Raw genomic sequence first — 21435 nt, forward strand, 5'->3', positions numbered from 1 at the left:
GAGGTTCCATCATGATCTGGGGTGCTTTCTGCTTCCATGGAACAATGGAACTTTAGGTTATACAGAGGCGTCAAACAGCACTTTGCTACATTAGCATGTAGGAGAGAGCATCCTTATAGACTGAAGGCCCTCACTTGTGTGGAAATGACTGGATCTTTCAGCAGGACAACGCTGCAATCCACAATGCCCGCAGGACAAAGGATGTTTTCATGGCGAATAACGTGATTCTTTTGGACCATCCAGCGTGTTCGTCCCAACTGAATCCCACTGAAAATGTTTGGGGGTGGATGGCAAGGGAAGTCTATAGAAATGAACGTCAATTCCAAACAGTAAATGATCTTCGTGAAGCCACCTTCACCACTTGGAATAGCATTTCATCCAACCTTCTGCAAACGCTTATATCGATCATGCCAAAGCAAATGTTTGCAGTTATTCGCAATGACGGCCGTGCAACTCACTACTGAGACCTCTTGTTTGGCATTTCCTACCCTGTTTCGGACTTCTTTTTGGTATAGTATTTTGACCAGCTAGTATTTAGGCTAATTTCATAGTGTTCACATTTTACATATTAAATGCTAAAAAAGTTTTTTTCCCCTTTTCTTATTTTTATAATTCGTATCTCTACTCAAATAAGTGGTTGAGTCTAACAAGTCAAATTGCATAATTTTTCTTTATGTTCATTGGCATTAAGATTTTGACCAACAGTGTATATATCGTTGAACTTCCTAGTCCTAGCAGATTTTGAGCCTCAAATTTAGTAACACAGACCATTCTCTAAAGGTGTAATTTTGTTTCTCTAAGTATCATCAAATATAAGCTTTGTGGCTCCATTAATTCTCCAATCTATAATGAAGTCCACATTTATCTGAAGAATACGCATTATTAGATGCAGGCCAAAATGAGCAACAAACAACTGAAGTTTTCATATCATTAATTCTGTGCCACAACACTGCTATCATTACTCATAACAACAAAAAACAACTTTATTCAGGTATAAAATTACACTGTCTAGGTTTTTTATATAAAATTGTTTGTTTGTTTTTCATTTTAATAGATATTGATACTTTTTTGTTGGCGAAGTTTTCACTTTTTGCCCATCTTTCGTATGATCAGTTGATCATAATAGGAGATGCAGTGACGTTGCTAGGTGATTGTTCTGGTTAAGTTGTAGGTTACGAATTAGGAGTGCTTCCTTTTTTCTTAGCTTCTGTTCATCTTTCGCAGAATTTATTATTCTGAAATGTTCAATGTTAGGATTTTCGTAACAGTTTTTGCTTAGGTGGCTTTCATTGTCATATGAGTTCATAACTTTAATGTTCATGTTATATGAACTAATCTTGTACATTAAAACCAATGTAGTAAGACACAAGAAACCTTCAATTAACAACAACTCACTAATATGTATTTCATTAATATTATGACTGGATAATCCTAAGATATATTTCACCTTTTTTTACAGTTTATCACGAAAGTAAAAAAAAAGAAATTCGTGTGTAAAGCTGTCAATATGAAGCCCAGTGTTTATTCTTTTTATCAATGAAATATAAAATTCCAGTTTCACTAGAATTCTTTCCCGAGGGATCCTAAATCAGAAATGTAACGAAGCTTGTTTTCTACTTATCATCATTATAACTTCATTAGAATCTCATACTGAATGTATTGTATTAGTTGTTATTAGTTCTGTGTTTTCTGAGTAGCATTGTATTCGAAGTTCATAAGAATCCGAAAATTATTTTACTTTTAATTAACCGGTTGTACAATTTTCATGTTGCCCCCCGCTATTACAGCGTTGTCTACGGGTTTACAACTTTAAAATCGGGTGTTCGATTCCTCTCAGTAGGCTCAGCAGATAGCCCGATGAGGCTGCGCTATAAGAAAACACACATTTTCCATTTTTTCTTAATTCTCTTGGCCTGGCATGGTTATGGGGCTTGACTCGTAATCTGAGGGTCGCAGGTTCGAATTCCCGTCATACCAAACATGCTCACCCTTTCAGTCGTGGGGATGTTATAATGTTACGCTTAATCCCACTATTCGTTGGTAAAAGACTAGTCCAATAGTTGGCAGTGATTAATAATGACTAGCTGCCTTCCCTCTAGTCTTACACTGCTACATTATAGATGGCTAGCGCAGACAGCCCTCGTGTAGCTATGGGCAAAATTCTAAAACAAACAAAGAATTCTCAAGACTCATATAAATAACTTGTATATATAAAAGGTAACATTATAAATAGAAGTTATAAATTTTTTATTGATCAATAATTTTGAAATATGATATCAAATGCTCTTCTAAGAGTAAATGGCAAATTTCAAATAATTGTTAAAAATCCGAACACTGACATGATATAACAATAACAATTCAAGCTAAAATTCACGTATAGCCCATCCTTCACCATCATACCGATAAACGAATAAAAACCGTGTTCTATATTGCAAATAAATAAATGTATCCAATTCTTGAACGTCTAAGAATTCTCACAGATTTTCAATTTCATGTAGATAAGAAATCAATCAAATAGAAAGCTTCTGGAAGTAAAAGCTGTTAGAGTTTCCTTCGCTAGACACTTTCTTTGTTTAATATAATAAAAATAGTATTATTTTATGAATACGATAACTAGGAATTTATATTAAATGTCTTATTTTCACGCATCTCTTACAAAAGTATGTTTTTGTTAGAATGGAACCTAAAGAACTAAAATCTGATTACAAAAACAAGTGTTTTTTGTTTCGTCCGACTAGGACTTGGAATTTTAATATAAGTACGAAACGACTCATTTTCTCGGTGTACAAAAATATTATTGTGTTGCTACAAAAAGTACAATCAAAAAGTCTATCAAGCTGTTTGGAAAGTTTCTCTGTACCAGACAGCGTTCCAAATCACTTGTAATTACAAGTTGCTTTGACGAAGACTGAAGAAACCCAGGAGAGTTGTATCACTGCCCAAGGGAAATAGTTGTAGCTATGCATTCGTTTGCAATCTTATTTTCCACGAATGCACGTTTAGGTTTTGACCGATGACAACAAACGACATTGATATGCGTGTCCAGGACAAGTGGGTTCCCGCCAGTGTGGCTTCGTCCCTAATATGCAACTTTATTTTGAGAAAGCTAAGGCTGAGATAATACAACAAGACAAGTGCTTCTCCATATCCACACACGAATCTCCCCAGCCCAATGTCCGTAAGTGGATCCATGCGAGTTTCCCATGAGACTGAAATTCACATTTGGTTTTATTGTACTAGACAGCGTTGGAGATGTAATCAACGAAGATATATTCTATAGCATTCCATTCGTGTCGTATCGATTATAATAATCATGTAAGTTGTCGGTGTTTTTAAAGACAGTTTTGGTAAGGGACAAGAAAATATATAAAAACACTGCGGTATCACTATAGGTTCGCTGTAGCGAGAGACTGTGAACGTCGAAGGCCGAATATAGTATTTTATAGAATGACAGTTCCTTGTGTTTTGTGTGGTTGCTGGAATCGAACAAATAACTGCGAAACTGATGAGATGCGAGCAGCAATTTCCAATGTTTATTTCAAGCGGAAAGACGCGATAAGAAAACCGACGTCCTGCAGTGAAGAAGACATCGATTGCATACCCATGGGCCTCGGCAAGTATGTGTTAAAGGCACACAGAATCTGACTCTAGCGAAAATGATTAACAAAATGGGCAGTTAAACGAACCATGACAAAGCACGCCACGAAGGACCCACAAAAGAAAAAGAGTGACATAACCTTTCGAGACAATGCAGTGAACTCATGTAAGCAACTACCCACCCCCTAAAAAAGGAAAATATAAAATATTTAAAAATTACAAACCTTTGAAACCTTTGGAAATACTTTAAACAAATAATCAGTTTTCGACAACGAATTATTTTATATCCAAAATTCTAGGCTTCAGTTAAAACGCTCGTAAGTAAATACAAATATCATTTCAAACTATGCTTATAATTAAATATACAGAAACAAACATATATCACTCTCAAAAATCAAAATGCTTAAAAATTTAAAACACTAAAGATATTTTCTTTAACATCTGAAGTGTCGTTATGTTTTACTAAATTCTAATTAAATATATACGTGTATATAAACCAAGACAAGTTTTAAAACAAAGCTTTGTTAGTGAACTCTAAGTGGGACATTGTACAGAATTCATAAAAAATATAGAATAGAAAAAAACCCAAAGCGTTTCAATAAGCCATCTTTGTGATCTATCGCATAAAATCAAACGTTGAATCAACGTAATTTATCTATTTGCTTCGTGAAACTTAAATTAATAGGTCTATTTCAGAACGTTACTTTACAATATCAACTTGACTTCAATGATTATTCCCAAAATAATTCTTTCCATAATCTAAGTCCCAGGTTTTTCATTTTAAGAGCGCCATGCATGACCATGTGAAACGCGACCAAAATGGATATTAAAAATACCATTTGAATTATTATAATAATTCCCATCTTACGTAAATCATTTTAATAAGAATTATACGTCTTTCTCAATTAAACACGAATAAACGAACTTTAAACTTTGAATGCATCATTTAAGACCCATCTACTTAAAATTTCTAACGTTTCTTTAGATCCTTTTTGGTAGTTTTTATTTCTGATTATAACGATATCAAAAGAATCTTCTTAAGATTCACATACACACACACACACGAACGAATATGCAATTAAACAATATCATTTTTTTATTTCAATTAATAACTTAAAGAAAACTTTTGAATCAATGTGCTAATTAATTTAGATTATAAGTTGATTAATCAGAGAGCAATATCCAGTCGCTCTATTATTGAGAAGTTAGAATGTTTCTCAAGCTTGTCTTCTTAATGTTATAAATCTTCGAAATTGTAAAAAATAAGAGCTTTTAGTCTCACCCTTCTAAGTAACGATTCTGATCCAACGTTCATTTGATAACGCTGTTACTTCTGTATAAAACAGATTAATATATAGCCTCCTCCAACTAGTTTTTATACAACTAGGTAAAAAAAAAGATTGATTTTTGTAGGTATTCATAAAAACGTATTTTAAAGAAAAATATTGAAAACTGAATCTTCCAATGTAAGTATTAAATATACTGATAATGGAAGCAGTTTCCAAATGTTGTAAAGAATTAGAGAAACCATAAAGAATAGGATGTTTTGCTATCATTAATCTTCGAGTTTTAAAAATCTAGGTTTGGGTTTTGCTTAGAATAAAGAAATTCCTCTCTGATTTCCTTCTTTAGATTAAAAACAGTAAACTGTCCTACGGTAATGACCGCTTCATTATAATAAATGAATTAATATTTCTTAAGATGTTAATAAAGATATAGCTGATATAGTCACGTGCCTGAACTACCACGATATCACCATTTTTGAAACATGTTCGTATTACGATATTTCATACATTACCTGTGTTATAATATTGTGTTCATGCACTATTGAAATTTAATCAAAATTCCAGGCTACAGTCTTTTTTTGTGATTACTGAAGACAATATATTGTACGAAAAAAAAAAGTATGCCATCTCTCATTGAGAAATTGCTTGCATTGTTGAACATGTGCTCAAAAAATAATGAAAATTCCTTTTGAGAGAAACAATTACATTACCTGAAAATATCCCAGTGTTTTGGATGTTCTCAATACGTTTCTGCTGGGTAAACTCTTGGATAAATTACACATAGTTATTTTTTATTACTAATATGTTATGGTTGTATACGAATATTGTTTATTTCAAAATGTTGTAAGGTTACAAACCTTTCTTCTTGTAAAGAATAAATGTAATTACGAAAACTACAGTATACGATTATCTGTTTCTCTGACAGTTCCATGCGTCTATTTTAGCTGATTATAAAGCGAAAACAGTGAGCTGTATGTGCTGGACAGATAAAGGAAAGTAACGTACAACATGGTTTTAATTACGGAAAGGAACACTCCAATATAGTTAGTGTAGCTAGATTCAACCAATGAGCAAAGTGGTTTCGGGTGATCAGATTTCGTATAAAGCATAGTTTGGTAACAGTAAATAAAGTATACACTGCTACAAGTTGTAAGTTAAAAAATAAGTTTTGTCAACACTCTGTACAACATCTAGAACTAACGATGAACACGTAAATGTTCATAGTCCTTTAAAATAGTAGCTGCGCTATAAAACAGATACATTCTATCATTTCTTGAATAACAATTGGTTCATCTAATTACTAGTACTTGATAAAATGAAGTAACTATATCCATCATTACTAGATTGTCTACCAATGATCCATCAAATCCCATGCTGGAATTATTGTGTCTCATGCCATAAGCTTTTGATTGCGACACCATTGGAGAGGTTCAGTTTCGTTTCTTTTGATTGTCCTTAAGCACAAAGCTAACGCACATATTGTCTGTGTTACACCCACAACGAGTATCGAAACCTGATTTTCTGGAGACTTACCACTGAGCCACTAAGGAGCATCACTGGAAAAGTGCAAAAATACATCCAAGTACCATAGCATGGTTTTGGCTAGACTAGTAATATATACACTGTAATTTAATAACTCATTAGTTATAATAACTATATCTAATAGATTCCCGTGTTTACCTGTGTTACTAGAAGGAATGGTATGTTTTCACTATTCCAGATTTGTTTCCAAAACAAATATTTTTTTGTCTTGTAACTTACTACTTTCATCACCTAGTTAACGATATACGAAATTGAAACAGAAATATTAGACTGCTCAATAGACATTTAGCAGTTTTATGTTTTAAGTATTTCTTTTCTGTTTATTTGTTCACTTTATTACCGGTTAAAGTTAGTATAAATGTTTGTTTTAGAGAACAGAAAATAGATAAATACTTTCTCACCGGATTCAGCTAGGACTTCCATAGTCACTGCTCATATTGTGGTCAGTACAAGATCAGTGATATTCATGGTTCATGTGAATATCTTTATAGCCTGTCTGTGCGTGCCCTTGACAACTAAACATACCAAACAAATACAAGTATATCTTAATGAATGTCTCCTCTGATGCATACAGCACACCATATCCATCCTATCTCGCCTTCATGTTACTGCTGTCTATTTATCATTTCTGATGTGTAAGTTGATAGCAGAAATTGACCTGCCTTTACGTTAGCAGAAATATTTTATTAGCTTAGTGCAGTCCCATCTTTAGTAACGTGTGCAGTGAAGTCTTACAATGTTGTATTGTTTTATAATGGCAGTCTCGATTCACCAGTCCATACAAAAGCTGTTGAAGAAAAAAAATATTTCAATCTGGCAAGTAAAACCCCATAAACTTTTAATATGCTTTGTGTGCAAGACTGGTTTAAAGTTTTTCGCTCTACAAGTTAATACTATGCATATAATTACGGAGGAAATGTGATACACATACAACTGGGACTACGAAAAACTCCTAAACTGTCACTAGCTTCCCTTCATAGACAGTGGAAACGTTAGCTACTATTAATCCATCCCTATAAGTAAGGGCACTAACTGGTTTTATGGGTTTCGTGCTTTGGGTGCTACGGAGTTGGGCCTACTATCATAGAGATAAAAATAGCTCGGTCTAGATTTGACGGCTTCAATGCATATTAAATTATTTAAATAAGGAAATCACAGTACCAGCAAAACCGTCTCGAGACTTTCGGATTCAATCCTTTATAATTTTCACTTTATTTCTCCTTAAACTTCCATATAGAATCCCCAAAAACTGGGTGTTTTCGAAAGGTAGGTAGATCTTCGTTTATTTCTAAAAATATCCGACATAAGTTTTTATCATCCTAAAGTAGCGATTCAATTGCCCACGTGGAAATTAACACATGCGTTGAATATATGGTAAAAACACACTGCTGTGGCTTATTCGTATCTGTGTCGATAAAAATGAAAATGACGGTGCGTAGACTTGAACGTTCTTAAGTTATCTACAATAACATGATTTTTTTATATACAATTAAAATTAAAAAAAAATCCATAATGATAACACAAAAGATAAATTCAAAAATTTAGTTCTTAAAGTTAAACTCTACTGATTACAACAGTGCAACTGTATGCAATTTTTTTTTCTTTTATGGTTTAATAGGGTGTTCCACGCACGTTGTGTCTATACGCCGAAAGCTAAATAGCCTAAAGCTTGTTTATTTATTTGTTTTGAAATGCGCACAAAGCTACTCAAGGTCTATCTGTGCTAGCCGTCCCTAATTTAACAATGTGAGACTAGAGGGAAGGCAGCTAGTTATCACCTCCCACCGCCAACTCTTGGGCTACTCTTTTACCAACGAATAGTGGGATTGAACGTCACATTACAACGCTCCCACGGCTGGAAAGGCGAGCATGTTTGGTGCGACAAGGATGCGAACTCGCGACCCTCGGATTACTAGTCTAACGCCTTAACACACTTGGCCATGCCGGACCTAAGCCTAAATCTTTGGATAGTTTCTTATTGTTTCTTTTTCTCTAGCATGGCTTAATTTAGTAATATATATATTATCTTTACATTTTTTGATAAATTTGTCTTTTGAATATCTTATAGCTAGCTGTCTTATGCATAAATATCTAACGTAGTTCAATATCTTTTCTTGTGTTGTAGTACTGGACGTGCTTCGGTGTGCGACATATTTAGAAGTCATTATATATCAATAGAAACACGTTTAATATATTCTACTGGCTTTAAGAGTTTGCAGACAAAGATATTTAAGCACAAAGTATCAAATGTTAGCATAATGTTTTAAAATAACAGTACAGTCGACTAGATTTCTCAACTCATTTCCGTTAGTGAATTACAAAAAAAAATAGAAACATTAAAAAAAACACACGAAGTGATATTAAGTGGGATCATGCCTATTTATTTTTAGGGCAATTTAGAAAAGTGAAAGACAACTGCTTTCGACACTTTATAATACAGCTTATTTATGGTTAAAATGAAAATGACAGATGTATTAATAATCTATACCCGTCCACCTTTCTTTACTAATTCCACAGCTCAAAGAAAATTACATGAAAAAACAACACTAAGCACCTTTATACTATATTTATTATAAACAAACCCCTCCTACCTAAAATACCTAATTACATGCATTTGTTTTTCTTATTTATTTTAAAAAACACAGTTAGTAAATTAACATTCCAAAGAATAAAAAAAATAATTAAAGGAGGATGGATGGCAAATTAAAGAAATAAAATAATTACCAATTTCAAAACATAAAGCCCGGCATGCCCAGGTGGGTTAAGGTGTTCGACTCGTAATCCGAGGATCACGGGTTCGAATCCCCATCGCACCAAACATACTCGCCCTTTCAGTCGTGGGGGTGATATAATGTGACGGTCAATCCCACTATCCGTTGGTGAAAGAGTAGCCCAAGAGTTGGCGGTGGGTGGTGATGACTAGCTGCCTCCCCTCTAATCTTACACTGCTAAGTTAGGGACGGCTAGCGCAGATAGTCCTCGTGTAGCTTTGCGCGAAATTCAAAAAGAAACAAACAAAACATAAAATCGTGCCCTTTTCATCACGTTCGTGTATTTTATAAATTCCTCAATAAAAAAATGACAGTGAGAATACATTTATTGTACTGCTGTTTATCATAACAATAATTAAATTTTATCTATACTGAAAATACTAACGCGCACTTGATTTCAACAGAAGTAAACAAAAGGAAGATGTAAATATATATTTATTGACATTTTGTACAACGACTTATTATAAACTTACTGAAGCTTATGAAGGTCATAAAATAACATTATAAATTTATTCATTGATAATATTAAGTAAAAGAAAAGGTTAACTCTGACTAAACTAAATCAAAAAAACGCACACGTTACAGTATTAACCTATCTGTTTATCGAAAAAAAGGCTATACTTCTTGATAAAGGCTTAACTAATGCTATATCCAAAACAAGTGGACTTGTAGATTTTGGTTTGTGCGATTACAATTAGTTTGTATTATTCAAGAAATGTTGTATTTTAAGAAGTACTGTTGCAATAGGTATACTTATCTGACTATATGTTTTCTGGGTTTCTACAAGTAAGCAATGTTTAGACTGAGGTAAGCACAGTGAATAACCTTTTGTTGTATTTGTAAGGATACAACTAATTACAAAAGGTGTTTCATTATTTTGACAAACAAAGTTTTTACTGTTTTGCGTTCATTGGTGCCTAATAAGATTTTAAGTACGAAAAATAAAACTAATTGCTTAAACTATTTAAGTTCTATTGAATATTGAAAGGTGAGAACATTTGCATTTCTTCACAGCATTGTTCCGTAACATTAGCAAACTTTTATTCCTAAATAAATAACTAAACAAGTATTGGCAATGGAAACGTTAGCTGCTATTAATTCATCCCTAAAAATAAGGGCACTAACCGGTTTTATAGGTTTCGTGCTTCGGGTACTACAGAATTGGGCCTACTACCAAAGAGATTAAAGTATCTCGGTATAGATTTGACGGCTTAAATGCATATTAAATTATTTAAGTAAAGAAATCACAGTTCCAGTAACTATATGTATATAAAGTTTTTCAACAAGGTACACGTAAAAATAATGCTTTTTATGTTTTCTTTCATTGTTATTATTTCTGCATATACAGAAGTTACAAGTCACAAGTCTCGTTACAGAGTACAGCAGGAAAGACTGAGAAGGTTCGGAAAAACTACAAGTTTCCAAATAAAACAAGCAAGAAAAAAATGAACTAATGCAATAAGTTTAAAATACAGTATGTTCATGAGATATTTACTACCATGGATCAACATCTCATCAGCCTTATGGCCTTAACAAATACAAAACGATCAGTAAACAAAAAACAGATTCAAAAGAAGAGTGCCAAGAACCATATTCCAAATCCAAATATTGGAAAAGATTAGTAAGTCTTGAAATGAACATTCCGTATTAGATAACCAGACCACACGAAAGATGAAAGATTGTTAAAGTGAGTCTTATAGATTAAATAACCAGACTATAAGAAAGATACTATATGAACTGAACCTTGTATATTAATTTAGCAGTTAGATCAAAAGGAAGACGATGTACCTCGTAAATTAGATAACCAGACCATGCAAAAGGTGAAAATTACTTATGATAAGCCTTCTAGAACGGACACGCAAAAGATAATATAGGCTAAAGTTACTCAAAGTGAGCCTTATTGATAAGATAGCCCGACAACAATGTAGGCTAAACCTACTTGAATTGATCCTCGTATATCAGATTGTCAAACTAGAATGCAGGCTAAGACTACTTGAATTGAACCTTGTAGATTAGATTGACAGACAACAATGTAAGCTAAAACTATTCGAAACAAACCTTGTAGATTAGATTGACAGACAACAATGTAAGCTAAAACTATTCGAAACGAACCTTGTAGATTAAATAGTCAAAAGACAAAGTAGACGAAAACTACTTTAAATAAGTATTGTATATTAGATACAATGAAGGTGAAGATTGTTTAAAGTGTAGATTAGATAGCAGGCCACAAGAAAAGTGAAAACTATTGAAATAGACCTTATAGATTATATAAACAGATCACAGCGTAGGCAAAAACTACTAGAGTGAACATTGAAGAGTAGATATACCTAAGGTTGATCTTGAAAATTTGATACCCATACCGCTATAAAAGCGAAGCCTAAATGAAGTGGTATTTGTATATTAGATAATGTACCACAGAGAGCAGAACAATATAATTGAAGAATGTGAAAAAAATGTATTCCTTGTTCTAATCAACTCCCAACAAAATATATTTATGTTGGTTTGCTTTGTTTGTATGTTTTTTTTTAATTTTCTCAAAAGCTACTCCCAAATTTAGTGTAAGATAAGAGGGAAGGCAGCTAGTCATCACCACCCACCGGCAACTCTTGGGCTACTCTTTTAACAACGAATAGTGGGATTGACCGTCACATTATAACGCCCCCCACGGCTGAAAGGGCGAGCATGTTTGGCGCGACGGGGATGCGAACCCGCGACCCTCAGATTACGAATCGCACGCCTTAACACGCTTAGACATGCTGGGCCTTGTTGATTTGCAGGAGAGCGTATTGGTTCTCATTATCTAGTAAATGTTACTAAATAATGAACAACATTATTAAGCAGGTATTTGGTTTTAGTTTCGGAGACGTTAATAAACGTGATAGCGTTACCGTGAAACAACATCACAAAAACTTAACTTTAGGCTCAAGTTTTTCAATTCAGCACGTCAGGAAGAAGTCATGTATCCAAGCAGTGTAAGAAGTAACATAGCGATAAGAAAGGGGAGATTATATCTTTATAAAAAAGTTGTGGCAAGGCAAATTTTTGTTCGCAAAATATATTTTTAATTACAAAAAGCGTGTTAAGGCCTAGACGGGACGAAAGAAATGTTTTATCAATGCATAACCTTATAAAAACTATTCCCCATATCAAGAACGGATACCTCAATGAAATGTTTATATGTCCTTCACGGCTCTAGTTTCAGATGTATTTTTAAAATTTCTTTATATGTGTTGTAATATTTACTTTATTGTCCCCCGATGTGGAAATGGTAGCTTTATGGACTTACAACGCTAAAATCCAGCAGACTGGCCAATGTGGCTTTACCCTAGAACATATTAATTTCCTTAATTAATGAAAAAAATATGTATTATTTTTGCCTTTTTCTGTATTAGATTTGTTAGTTTGTACCAAGAAAAAATAACATTTATACGTTCTTTTTAAGTAATTTTGTTTATGCTGCCATTCTCAGAATTAATTATTATATTTTGTTGATCACAATGAGCCCTTCGTGGTCAACATTACACGTAATATTCTTTCACTGTTGTTAGCATTACACGCAATATTCTTTCACTGTTGTTAACATTACACGTAATATTCTTTCACTGTTGCCTCGCCCTTTTATTTTTGATAATTACGACATTTTTGACATGTAAGAACCAAAGGAAATGAAGAAAAATACCACTGAATGTGATGTTGTTTGTGCTGTACTTTTATTTTATTGTTTTTTTGTAACTGATATCTCCAGTCAATTTCTATCGAATAAATAAATATCTTTGAATATATATATAAAAAAAAAGTTTCTGGTTCTAGGACCTAGGTAGTTTTAAGAAAAATAGAATATATGATATATGCGGTAGTTTTAAGGAAAATATAATATAAACAAAGTTTCATTTTAAATTAGTCTGTAGTTTTACGGTTTCCAATTCAGTTCCATAGGAAAACTTAAATGACACGAAGAAATGCCTCGTACATCCTAACTGTGACTAGATTTTTTTTCAATGACGTTATAATGTAAACTACTTATAGTACATTTGAGTGAAATTTGACAAATTTGATCTAAGAGAAATAATGTGTCGTTATTTAATAATTTAGAGAACTCCAATTTGCTTTCTGTCTCCACAAGTATAACATCAGAATGACTCCGATTGTTCATTGAAATGTTAATCTAAATATCCTCTCAACAGCTTATCAGAACTCTACGATAAAATTCCGGGTTTATCTGTCATAACAATTATCTACGTAATTACTGAGACACAAGTGCTCATAATGTCTGTAAATATCATAGCTAAAGTCTGGATTTCTTCTTCTTTCTACTGCTTCTCTGTTGTTACATGTTAACTCAAAACATTGGTATCACTGAGGTGACATAGTTTCAAACGGAGTATCCAAGTTTATAAGTATTATTAACAACTATTAGTAACTTTAGAAAATTATAATTCTAGTGTAAACGATGTTATCATTACCCCTTGTATCTGGCTTTCTTCCAGAAATTGGATATTCTTTTAAAAAGCTTAAGTATTGGTTGAAATTGGAATTCCCAGCCAGTAATGGATAAGCAATAAATACTATAGTTGGAACCTCATTATATTTAGAACTCGGTTATAAAACAACCTTCTTATTTCTATTTAGACACTACATTAAAGTAACAAGAAAACATGTAAAGAAAAAAAACTTCAAAAATGAAGTAAATGTAGGGACGGCTAATGTCAGCACTTGAAAAAGAATGCAAACAAGGTAGTAGCAATAGTATTTGTATCATCCCTACATAATAGCACATTCGAGAATTAACATATAGCAATATACATAAGTATTCGATCACAATTGAGTTTAATTTTGTCTGGTAACAGTCTACTATACCATGTGTTTTACTTGTTCTGTAATTATACGCTCCCCCCCCCTTTCATCCCTTCGGTGGGTCAGCGATACCTTTGAGGGTTTATGACGCTAAAAATTGAGTTTTGTACTCACGTATTGAACATTATGTAGCTTTGTGCATAATAACAAACACATAATAAAACGATCAAGGTCAATTTTATTACTGGTAAATTGAAGCATTAGTAGTTTCAAGAAAGAAGAGGTTTTAACTAAACATATGTGTGTCCCTTTTGTGTCCCCGTACACTGTTAGCTTATAAAACATTCATATACATATATATCCAACGAAATCATGATAAATCACTGGTAGACTAGCATCCAGAAATTTGCAGCAATTTAATAATTTACACAACTTTAAATGTTAGCACCACCTTGCGAAATACTTAAGAACTATGTTGTGTTTGATATAATTTATTATTACAGTTGTATTTCTACTGTTAAATAGAGTCTCTAAGCAAAATACTCTCACTACTGCAATGGCTACCGTTCTTCTTTTGAAAATCCATGTTAAAAAACAAAACGTATTTAAATAGGACTTCTATGTAATAATGTATCTACAAGGTTGAATATTTCTGATTAAACATGTTGAGAGACATGACCCTAACGACAATATACAAAAAAATCGAAAGAATAATCTTCACATAAAACAGGCTTCTAATACAGTTAGTATTTTTAGCAGACGCTTTTCCTCTGGTAAGTTATTATAATTCGATAATATTAAGTGAACACTCTAATTATTTAGTGGTAATTAAAATGTGAATTTCTCATACTTTTTATTTATCCATTCACAGCTTAAGTTAGAAAAAGCAAAGTGCGAATCTTCATATTTCGTTTCTTAATATGAACACCAGATGTCACTACTATCAATACCTAAACTATCTTAACATATTTAATTCGACTACCACACTCGTGCACTTATAACAAACGCTTTTGTTTTGAGTTGTTTTTTTTTAAGACTTTAAAAATAGCATTGAAACACAATAAGGTAACAACAATATAAAACAAATAATAGATAAAAAAAACATACGGTTCAGAAATTAACTAATACATTCAAAACCCTGTAGACTTGGAATGCCAAAACCATGATTAAAAACAACAACAATTGTTCATGGAATTTAACAGGTACATTAAAGGCACAGGAGCTTCAGGCTCATTGTCAATTACCTTTGCCTCCTAATTCTTAATGTATGATGTATTAAAATAATAGAAATACAAAACAAAGAATACTCAATAACATTTACAATATACGCCCTTTGTAAATAAACACCTAGATCATATATATGCAGACGAACAAACTAGAAAAATATTCTGAACATTTGTAGCAAAACAAATACTTTAAAGCGATACTTCCATTTATTTATTTATTATTTCATGCGAAAGACATCCTAACAAGAAAAAAATAACTGTTTTTTGTTTTTATGTACTGATCTGATTCAAGAGAACATTTCGAACAGTAACCTCAATTAACGAGAAACATTTCAATTTTTAAATAAGAGTTTTCAACAATAAGGATAAGTTTACTAAAATACAATTATGACGATTTCTTCCTATTTTAGAATACTGTAAATTTGAATATGGATACCTAAAGGCATTATTCGTATTTTCCAGAAAGATTTCTTACCAACGTATCAAATTACGTTTCCCAGCCTCTTGTTAAATATCAAAATAAAATGTAATTTGAAAGTGCTAAACTTGAAACACTCGAGCGCGCAGTTTTCTTCATAAAACGATCCAGAACATTTGGGGTTAGAGAATACAAGAAGATGTTTTTACTTATTCAAGACTTTTTTTGTGGCCAATAACCAAAAATCTAAATATTTCAAACTTAAGAAATAACTAAGTATATTTCAATGAGTTAGGCGTGAAAGAAAACGTCCTTCTTTATATTTTCCGCTGTAAAATTTAGTGTTTTCGAAATGCCACTAGATGTTAGCTGGGAAAGTTTGTATACCTACTCTCGACTGATGGAAATTATTTAGCTTTTGAACATGTCATATGAATATTACGTATACCCTAAAGAAATCAAAACAGAACATGATTATAGTTATTTTCATTCTAGTTTTCTACAACAAAGTAACTTTCATGCATGTAGTGTTTAGCTACAACGCCATTCTTTGATCCTTATACTAGCAGCTGCTGAGATGTTTTAATAACAATAATTAAAAACTTCCTGACAGGTACACGGAACAAGAGAAGTTGCAGAACATTTCGCTACTTTCTTTGTGACGGCAAAACAACACAGTTATCGAACTTGGACTTTATTTATTTTTCCTGCGCTAAGTCCAATTCGATGTCCATCGTTAATATAATACTAAACATTCAGTACACCTTTCTGCACGCGAGCCGAAAGACAGCAAGCAGCTGGAAGGCTTCTTCGCTGTTTTAATTAAACCTGACAAACATCGAGACACGCGTTCGCAATTGTAGGCAGAAGAAGGTAAACTGCAAATAAACAGCTTCCTTTTCATTGCAGTAGGTTGTAGCTGGAGACTCAGAGTCTCTTGAGGTGTGCGGGATAAGATTTCTCCGCCACTCGAATCAGTCTCCTTGGCGCCATCTTTCCAACAGAGCATGCGCGTCTTACTTAAGCGATGAAACTGGCACCGAAGCCAAGGTTGATAGGGCAAAAAAATACCGCAATAACTTGCATAACACGGTTACCCAGTTTAACTAGAAACACTATCGGGTTTGAAGGTTGACGCAAGTCCTGATGATTAAAATATATATATATATATTTAACCACACTTCTTAATACCCTGAGAAATACTGACCAGACATAGGATTACAAGGTTAGGTCATGGAGTAGTAGGTCAGATATGGTGTTTAATGAGCATAACCAAGTTGGAAAGATGCCAGTTACATCTACTCGACACACGAGCTCATTTTTTGTTAGATTCAAAACTGTTTTATATCATAAAATCACCTGTAAAATTCCTGAAATTACACAGGAAATTCTAATTAAATAAAAAAAACTGTATTTTTATGACATGTAGATAACTGAGTCCAAAGTTCACTATTACGTATAAAAATAAGCCTTCTATATTTCCAGTATAATTACAAAACTTATTATTGATTATTTATCAACAACTACTTGACAGTTCAACAAAAATTTACAATATGTCATAGAATATTACGTTCAAATGAAGTTCTAATATAGTAATGTGTTATGTATCAATACACAGAAGGAAAAAAATCTATCTGATAAAAAACAACCTAATGTAAATTAAGAATTTTGACAGTCATGAACTTTGTTTCTGACGTTCTGTTGCAAAACAGATAAAACACGAACCTACATCTGTTATATATACTGTTTGTTTGTTTTTTGAATTTCGCACAAAGCCACTCGAGGGCTATCTGCGCTAGCCGTCCCTAATTTAGCAGTGTAAGACTAGCGGGAAGGCAGCTAGTCATCACCACCCACCGCCAACTCCTGGGCTACTCTTTTACCAACGAATAGTGGGATTGATCGTCACATTATAACGCCCCCACTGCTAAAAGGGCGAGCATGTTTGGTACGACAGGGATTCGAACCCGCGACCCTCAGATTACGAGTCGAACGCCTTAACCCACCTGGCCATGCCGGACCTCATATGCTGTCAAAGTTTGATATAATTGTCATGTAATGTAATTATATTTTAATATTACTTGAAATTATAAAAACGTGTTACTCACTTACTTTCACTAAATATTTTGCTACTTGAACCTAGTTGGAATATAATTCCTAATTACTGTCTGAATAACGTAGCTCATACGTGTAGTTTAATTCATTTCTAATAATATTCCCCTACTGGCATAGCGTTATGTCCAAGGACCTATAGCGCTAGAAACCAGGTTTCGACACTTGCAAATAGCCCATTGTGCAGCTTTGTTCTTAACAACAAAAACAAACAAAATGTAATAACCTGAGCCATTCATTATATCCTCTCATGTTAGCATAGGTTTAATGTAATCTAAACAAATCTGAGGAAAATGGACAAACAGGTGAAGCTGTAATACAAAAATAACCAAGTTCTATTTGTTTCAGGATTATCTGCGCATGACTGCTCCTAATTCTGAAATGATAGACTCCAGGGAACGTATCGCTCATTCTTGTCTGGCAGAATTTGACCGTTACTCTTACAGAGCACCGACAGCCTCAATGTGCGGAGTGTATTTTCATGGTAGGGAGATGCGAACCATGAATAAAAATATGCGTATGCTAACCACTATAACACGCCTAGTCCCGTTCATTAAAGAATAATGATTTTTATTGTTTGTTGTGTTTTTTTTTTTTTACACAGTACGTACGCACTGAGTTTCGTACCAACTTATCTCACAAACATTTTTAATAGAAAGAAAGCGAACAAATTACATTTTATACCAACTGAAAAGCAACTTGTCGAAAATCTGACACATTCTAACTTTCTATTTGAAGAGAGATAGGAAGAAAATTTAGTCATCATCAATGGCGGCGCCAGCACCAAAACTTTGGTGGGGCAAGCTAAAAGTTGGGGAGCAAAACAAGACGTTTTACACTCACGTGTAATTTTAAGGGGACTCGTTATTTCTCCTGCATTTTAGCGAGCTACATTACACTGAACCCTGTTGGGTTTCGAAAATTTCTTTGTATTGAGCTCTAAAGTCCCAAACCTTAGAAGAGACCAGAAGGTTATTAAATCCCTTTCAAAGTGGATTGAGAAATAATGTTCTTTCGAGCATTAATTAATTAGTGCAGTACTATCTTTATTATTAAAAATGTAGTGTTAAAGGGAATACACAATATTATAGGATATACCTGGTTGACTTCTGGCATACAAGACAAAAACCGAGAAACAGTAGTGCGCGTGCAAACGTGTCTTCTTGTTATACACATTACATTTGCTCCATGTATATAGGATTAAATTTGGGAGTGTGGAAAACTGGGATAAGAAAACAATCTGGGTGGGTAAATGCCTCCTTTTCCTCCCTGTAGTGTCGCCAGTGGTTCTCACGAGGATTTGAACTCCAAACAATATTGTTCTGTCTTCTCTACATTCTTGGCTGTTTTTCAGTTATTAATTCATTCTTAATAATTATATTTTATACTTCTGGTTGTGCTTAACCCAGTTACGATTTAAAATAAACATTGTTTTGTCTGTTTCATTAAAACCATTTTCTTATGTAATGAAAACACCTTAAATGTTTCAAGAATCACGAGCAGGCACATTGCTCAAGTACTGTTTATCCAATTATTTGGATAATAGGATTGTTGTCATAATGTTAATGATTAAAGTGTTCTTATAATTATTATTGAAAAACAAAAGTTCAAATTTGTTTAGAAATGTAAGATGATTAAATTAAACACATAAAACATGATATTCCTTTTTTTTCCTGACAGCGAAATCCTGGTTTCTGAATCAGTTTTACATGCATTCTGGTAATTATCTTGTATTTGTTCAGTATTTAAAATAAGGCAGAAAATAGATTTTAAGTAGGAGCAAGTAAATGTTCTATCCTTAAAGTTAACCACAGAAAAAAATAGATTTTAAGTAGGAGCAAGCAAATGTTCTATCCTTAAAGTTAACCACCCACTTCACCAGAATAAAAAGCTTATGAAGTAATTTTTAGTTTAAGTAAAACTTCGCTTGGGATCAAACAAATTTATACCACGTGACTTTTTTATTTTACTAAATGAAATAGGGTATCTTCATCAGTGTTGCTGCATTCATAACGAAACAAAACCAGAACCTAAAGAATTAGCAGAACGTTTAAATGCGTCAGTAAAAAGTATTCGTATCGATTAATATTTCACAAACATCGATAACATTTGACGTGTATTTAAAGAGAGGAAATTTTATATACATTTTTAGTTAATTGTTAAATGTCATAATGTATTAAATACTGAAAATACTTCATGCGTATTGCTTACTTACAGTACTGACAGCTAAGATTTTGTGTCCTTCCCAGTCTGTCATTTTGTAATCTACGAAGATAAATATATTATTATGACGGTATTGTACTGTTTATGTTTATAAATAAATAAATAAATATATATATATATATATATATATATAATATTCCCATTACAGTTAAGGCCAGACTTACACAGTCTGTACGTTAAAATCAGGACAACGCGGTACAGCACTTAAAAATATATATTTATATAATATTCCCATTACAGTTAAGGCCAGACTTACACAGTCTGTACGTTACAATCAGAATAACGTGGTACAGCACTTATAAAAGTGACATGTAAGATGGCAGGTTCAACTGGATGTTTAAAAGCGAAGATAATTAGCATGAGTAGAACTCTGGATTGTATAGTTTTTTATTTAATAAAAAGTAAGGACTTATAATAAATAATGGTTAATAACCCGATCTTTCATTGATATCACACCACATAATTATGCCAGCACTGCTGTCAGTTCTCTTTCTTCATTCACACCACATAATTATGCCAGCACTGTTGTCAGTTCTCTTTCTTCATTCACACCACTAATTATGCCAGCACTGCTGTCAGTTCTCTTTCTTCATTCACACCACTAATTATGCCAGCACTGTTGTCAGTTCTCTTTCTTCATTCACACCACATAATTATGCCAGCACTGTTGTCGGTTCTCTTTCTTCATTCACACCACATAATTATGCCAGCACTGCTGTCAGTTCTCTTTCTTCGTTCACACCACATAATTATGCCAGCACTGTTGTCAGTTCTCTTTCTTCGTTCACACCACATAATTATGCCAGCACTGTTGTCAGTTCTCTTTCTTCATTCACACCACTAATTATGCCAGCACTGTTGTCAGTTCTCTTTCTTCATTCACACCACTAATTATGCCAGCACTGCTGTCAGTTCTCTTTCTTCATTCACACCACTAATTATGCCAGCACTGTTGTCAGTTCTCTTTCTTCATTCACACCACTAATTATGCCAGCACTGTTGTCAGTTCTCTTTCTTCATTCACACCACATAATTATGCCAGCACTGCTGTCAGTTCTCTTTCTTCATTCACACCACATAATTATGCCAGCACTGTTGTCAGTTCTCTTTCTTCATTCACACCACATAATTATGCCAGCACTGCTGTCAGTTCTCTTTCTTCGTTCACACCACATAATTATGCCAGCACTGCTGTCAGTTCTCTTTCTTCATTCACACCACATAATTATGCCAGCACTGCTGTCAGTTCTCTTTCTTCATTTGCTTTTTTTGTCTCTTATTTTGTATTCACACAAACTGTTAATTTTAATTATGTCTAAAATATGAAACACACACTTGAATATAAGTTACTGTAGACCTTTTTTTAACATACTTAAATAAGGCAAGGTTTCTTCTTGGTTTCCAAAGTTCGTGCAAAGATCCACTAGGCCACGCCAAAGCCCATTTTAAACGGAAGGAGTTTTAAT

The 21435-nt window shown here is 33.3% G+C and overlaps 1 protein-coding gene across 24 annotated transcripts in view; it reads right to left on the minus strand.

Annotated features, from left to right (window-relative positions):
- LOC143225089 (zinc finger E-box-binding homeobox 2-like) overlaps positions 1–21435 on the minus strand; it is a 258604-nt gene that overhangs the window by 108934 nt on the left and 128235 nt on the right. For 6 of the 24 annotated variants that reach the window (XM_076453841.1, XM_076453859.1, XM_076453840.1 and 3 more), the window contains one exon: positions 19962–20011. The exons of 15 other annotated variants lie outside the window; for them this stretch is intronic. In XM_076453841.1, coding sequence (XP_076309956.1) covers positions 19962–20011 — 50 coding nt within the window. Of the gene's footprint in view, positions 1–6826; positions 7213–9149; positions 9413–19961; positions 20012–21435 lie in introns of those variants that run through there. 3 more of the 24 variants (XM_076453850.1, XM_076453849.1, XM_076453855.1) reach the window with 3 other exon arrangements.

The sequence above is a fragment of the Tachypleus tridentatus genome, chromosome 9 (genome assembly GCF_004210375.1).
Source record: "Tachypleus tridentatus isolate NWPU-2018 chromosome 9, ASM421037v1, whole genome shotgun sequence".
Lineage (NCBI taxonomy): Eukaryota > Metazoa > Arthropoda > Merostomata > Xiphosura > Limulidae > Tachypleus > Tachypleus tridentatus.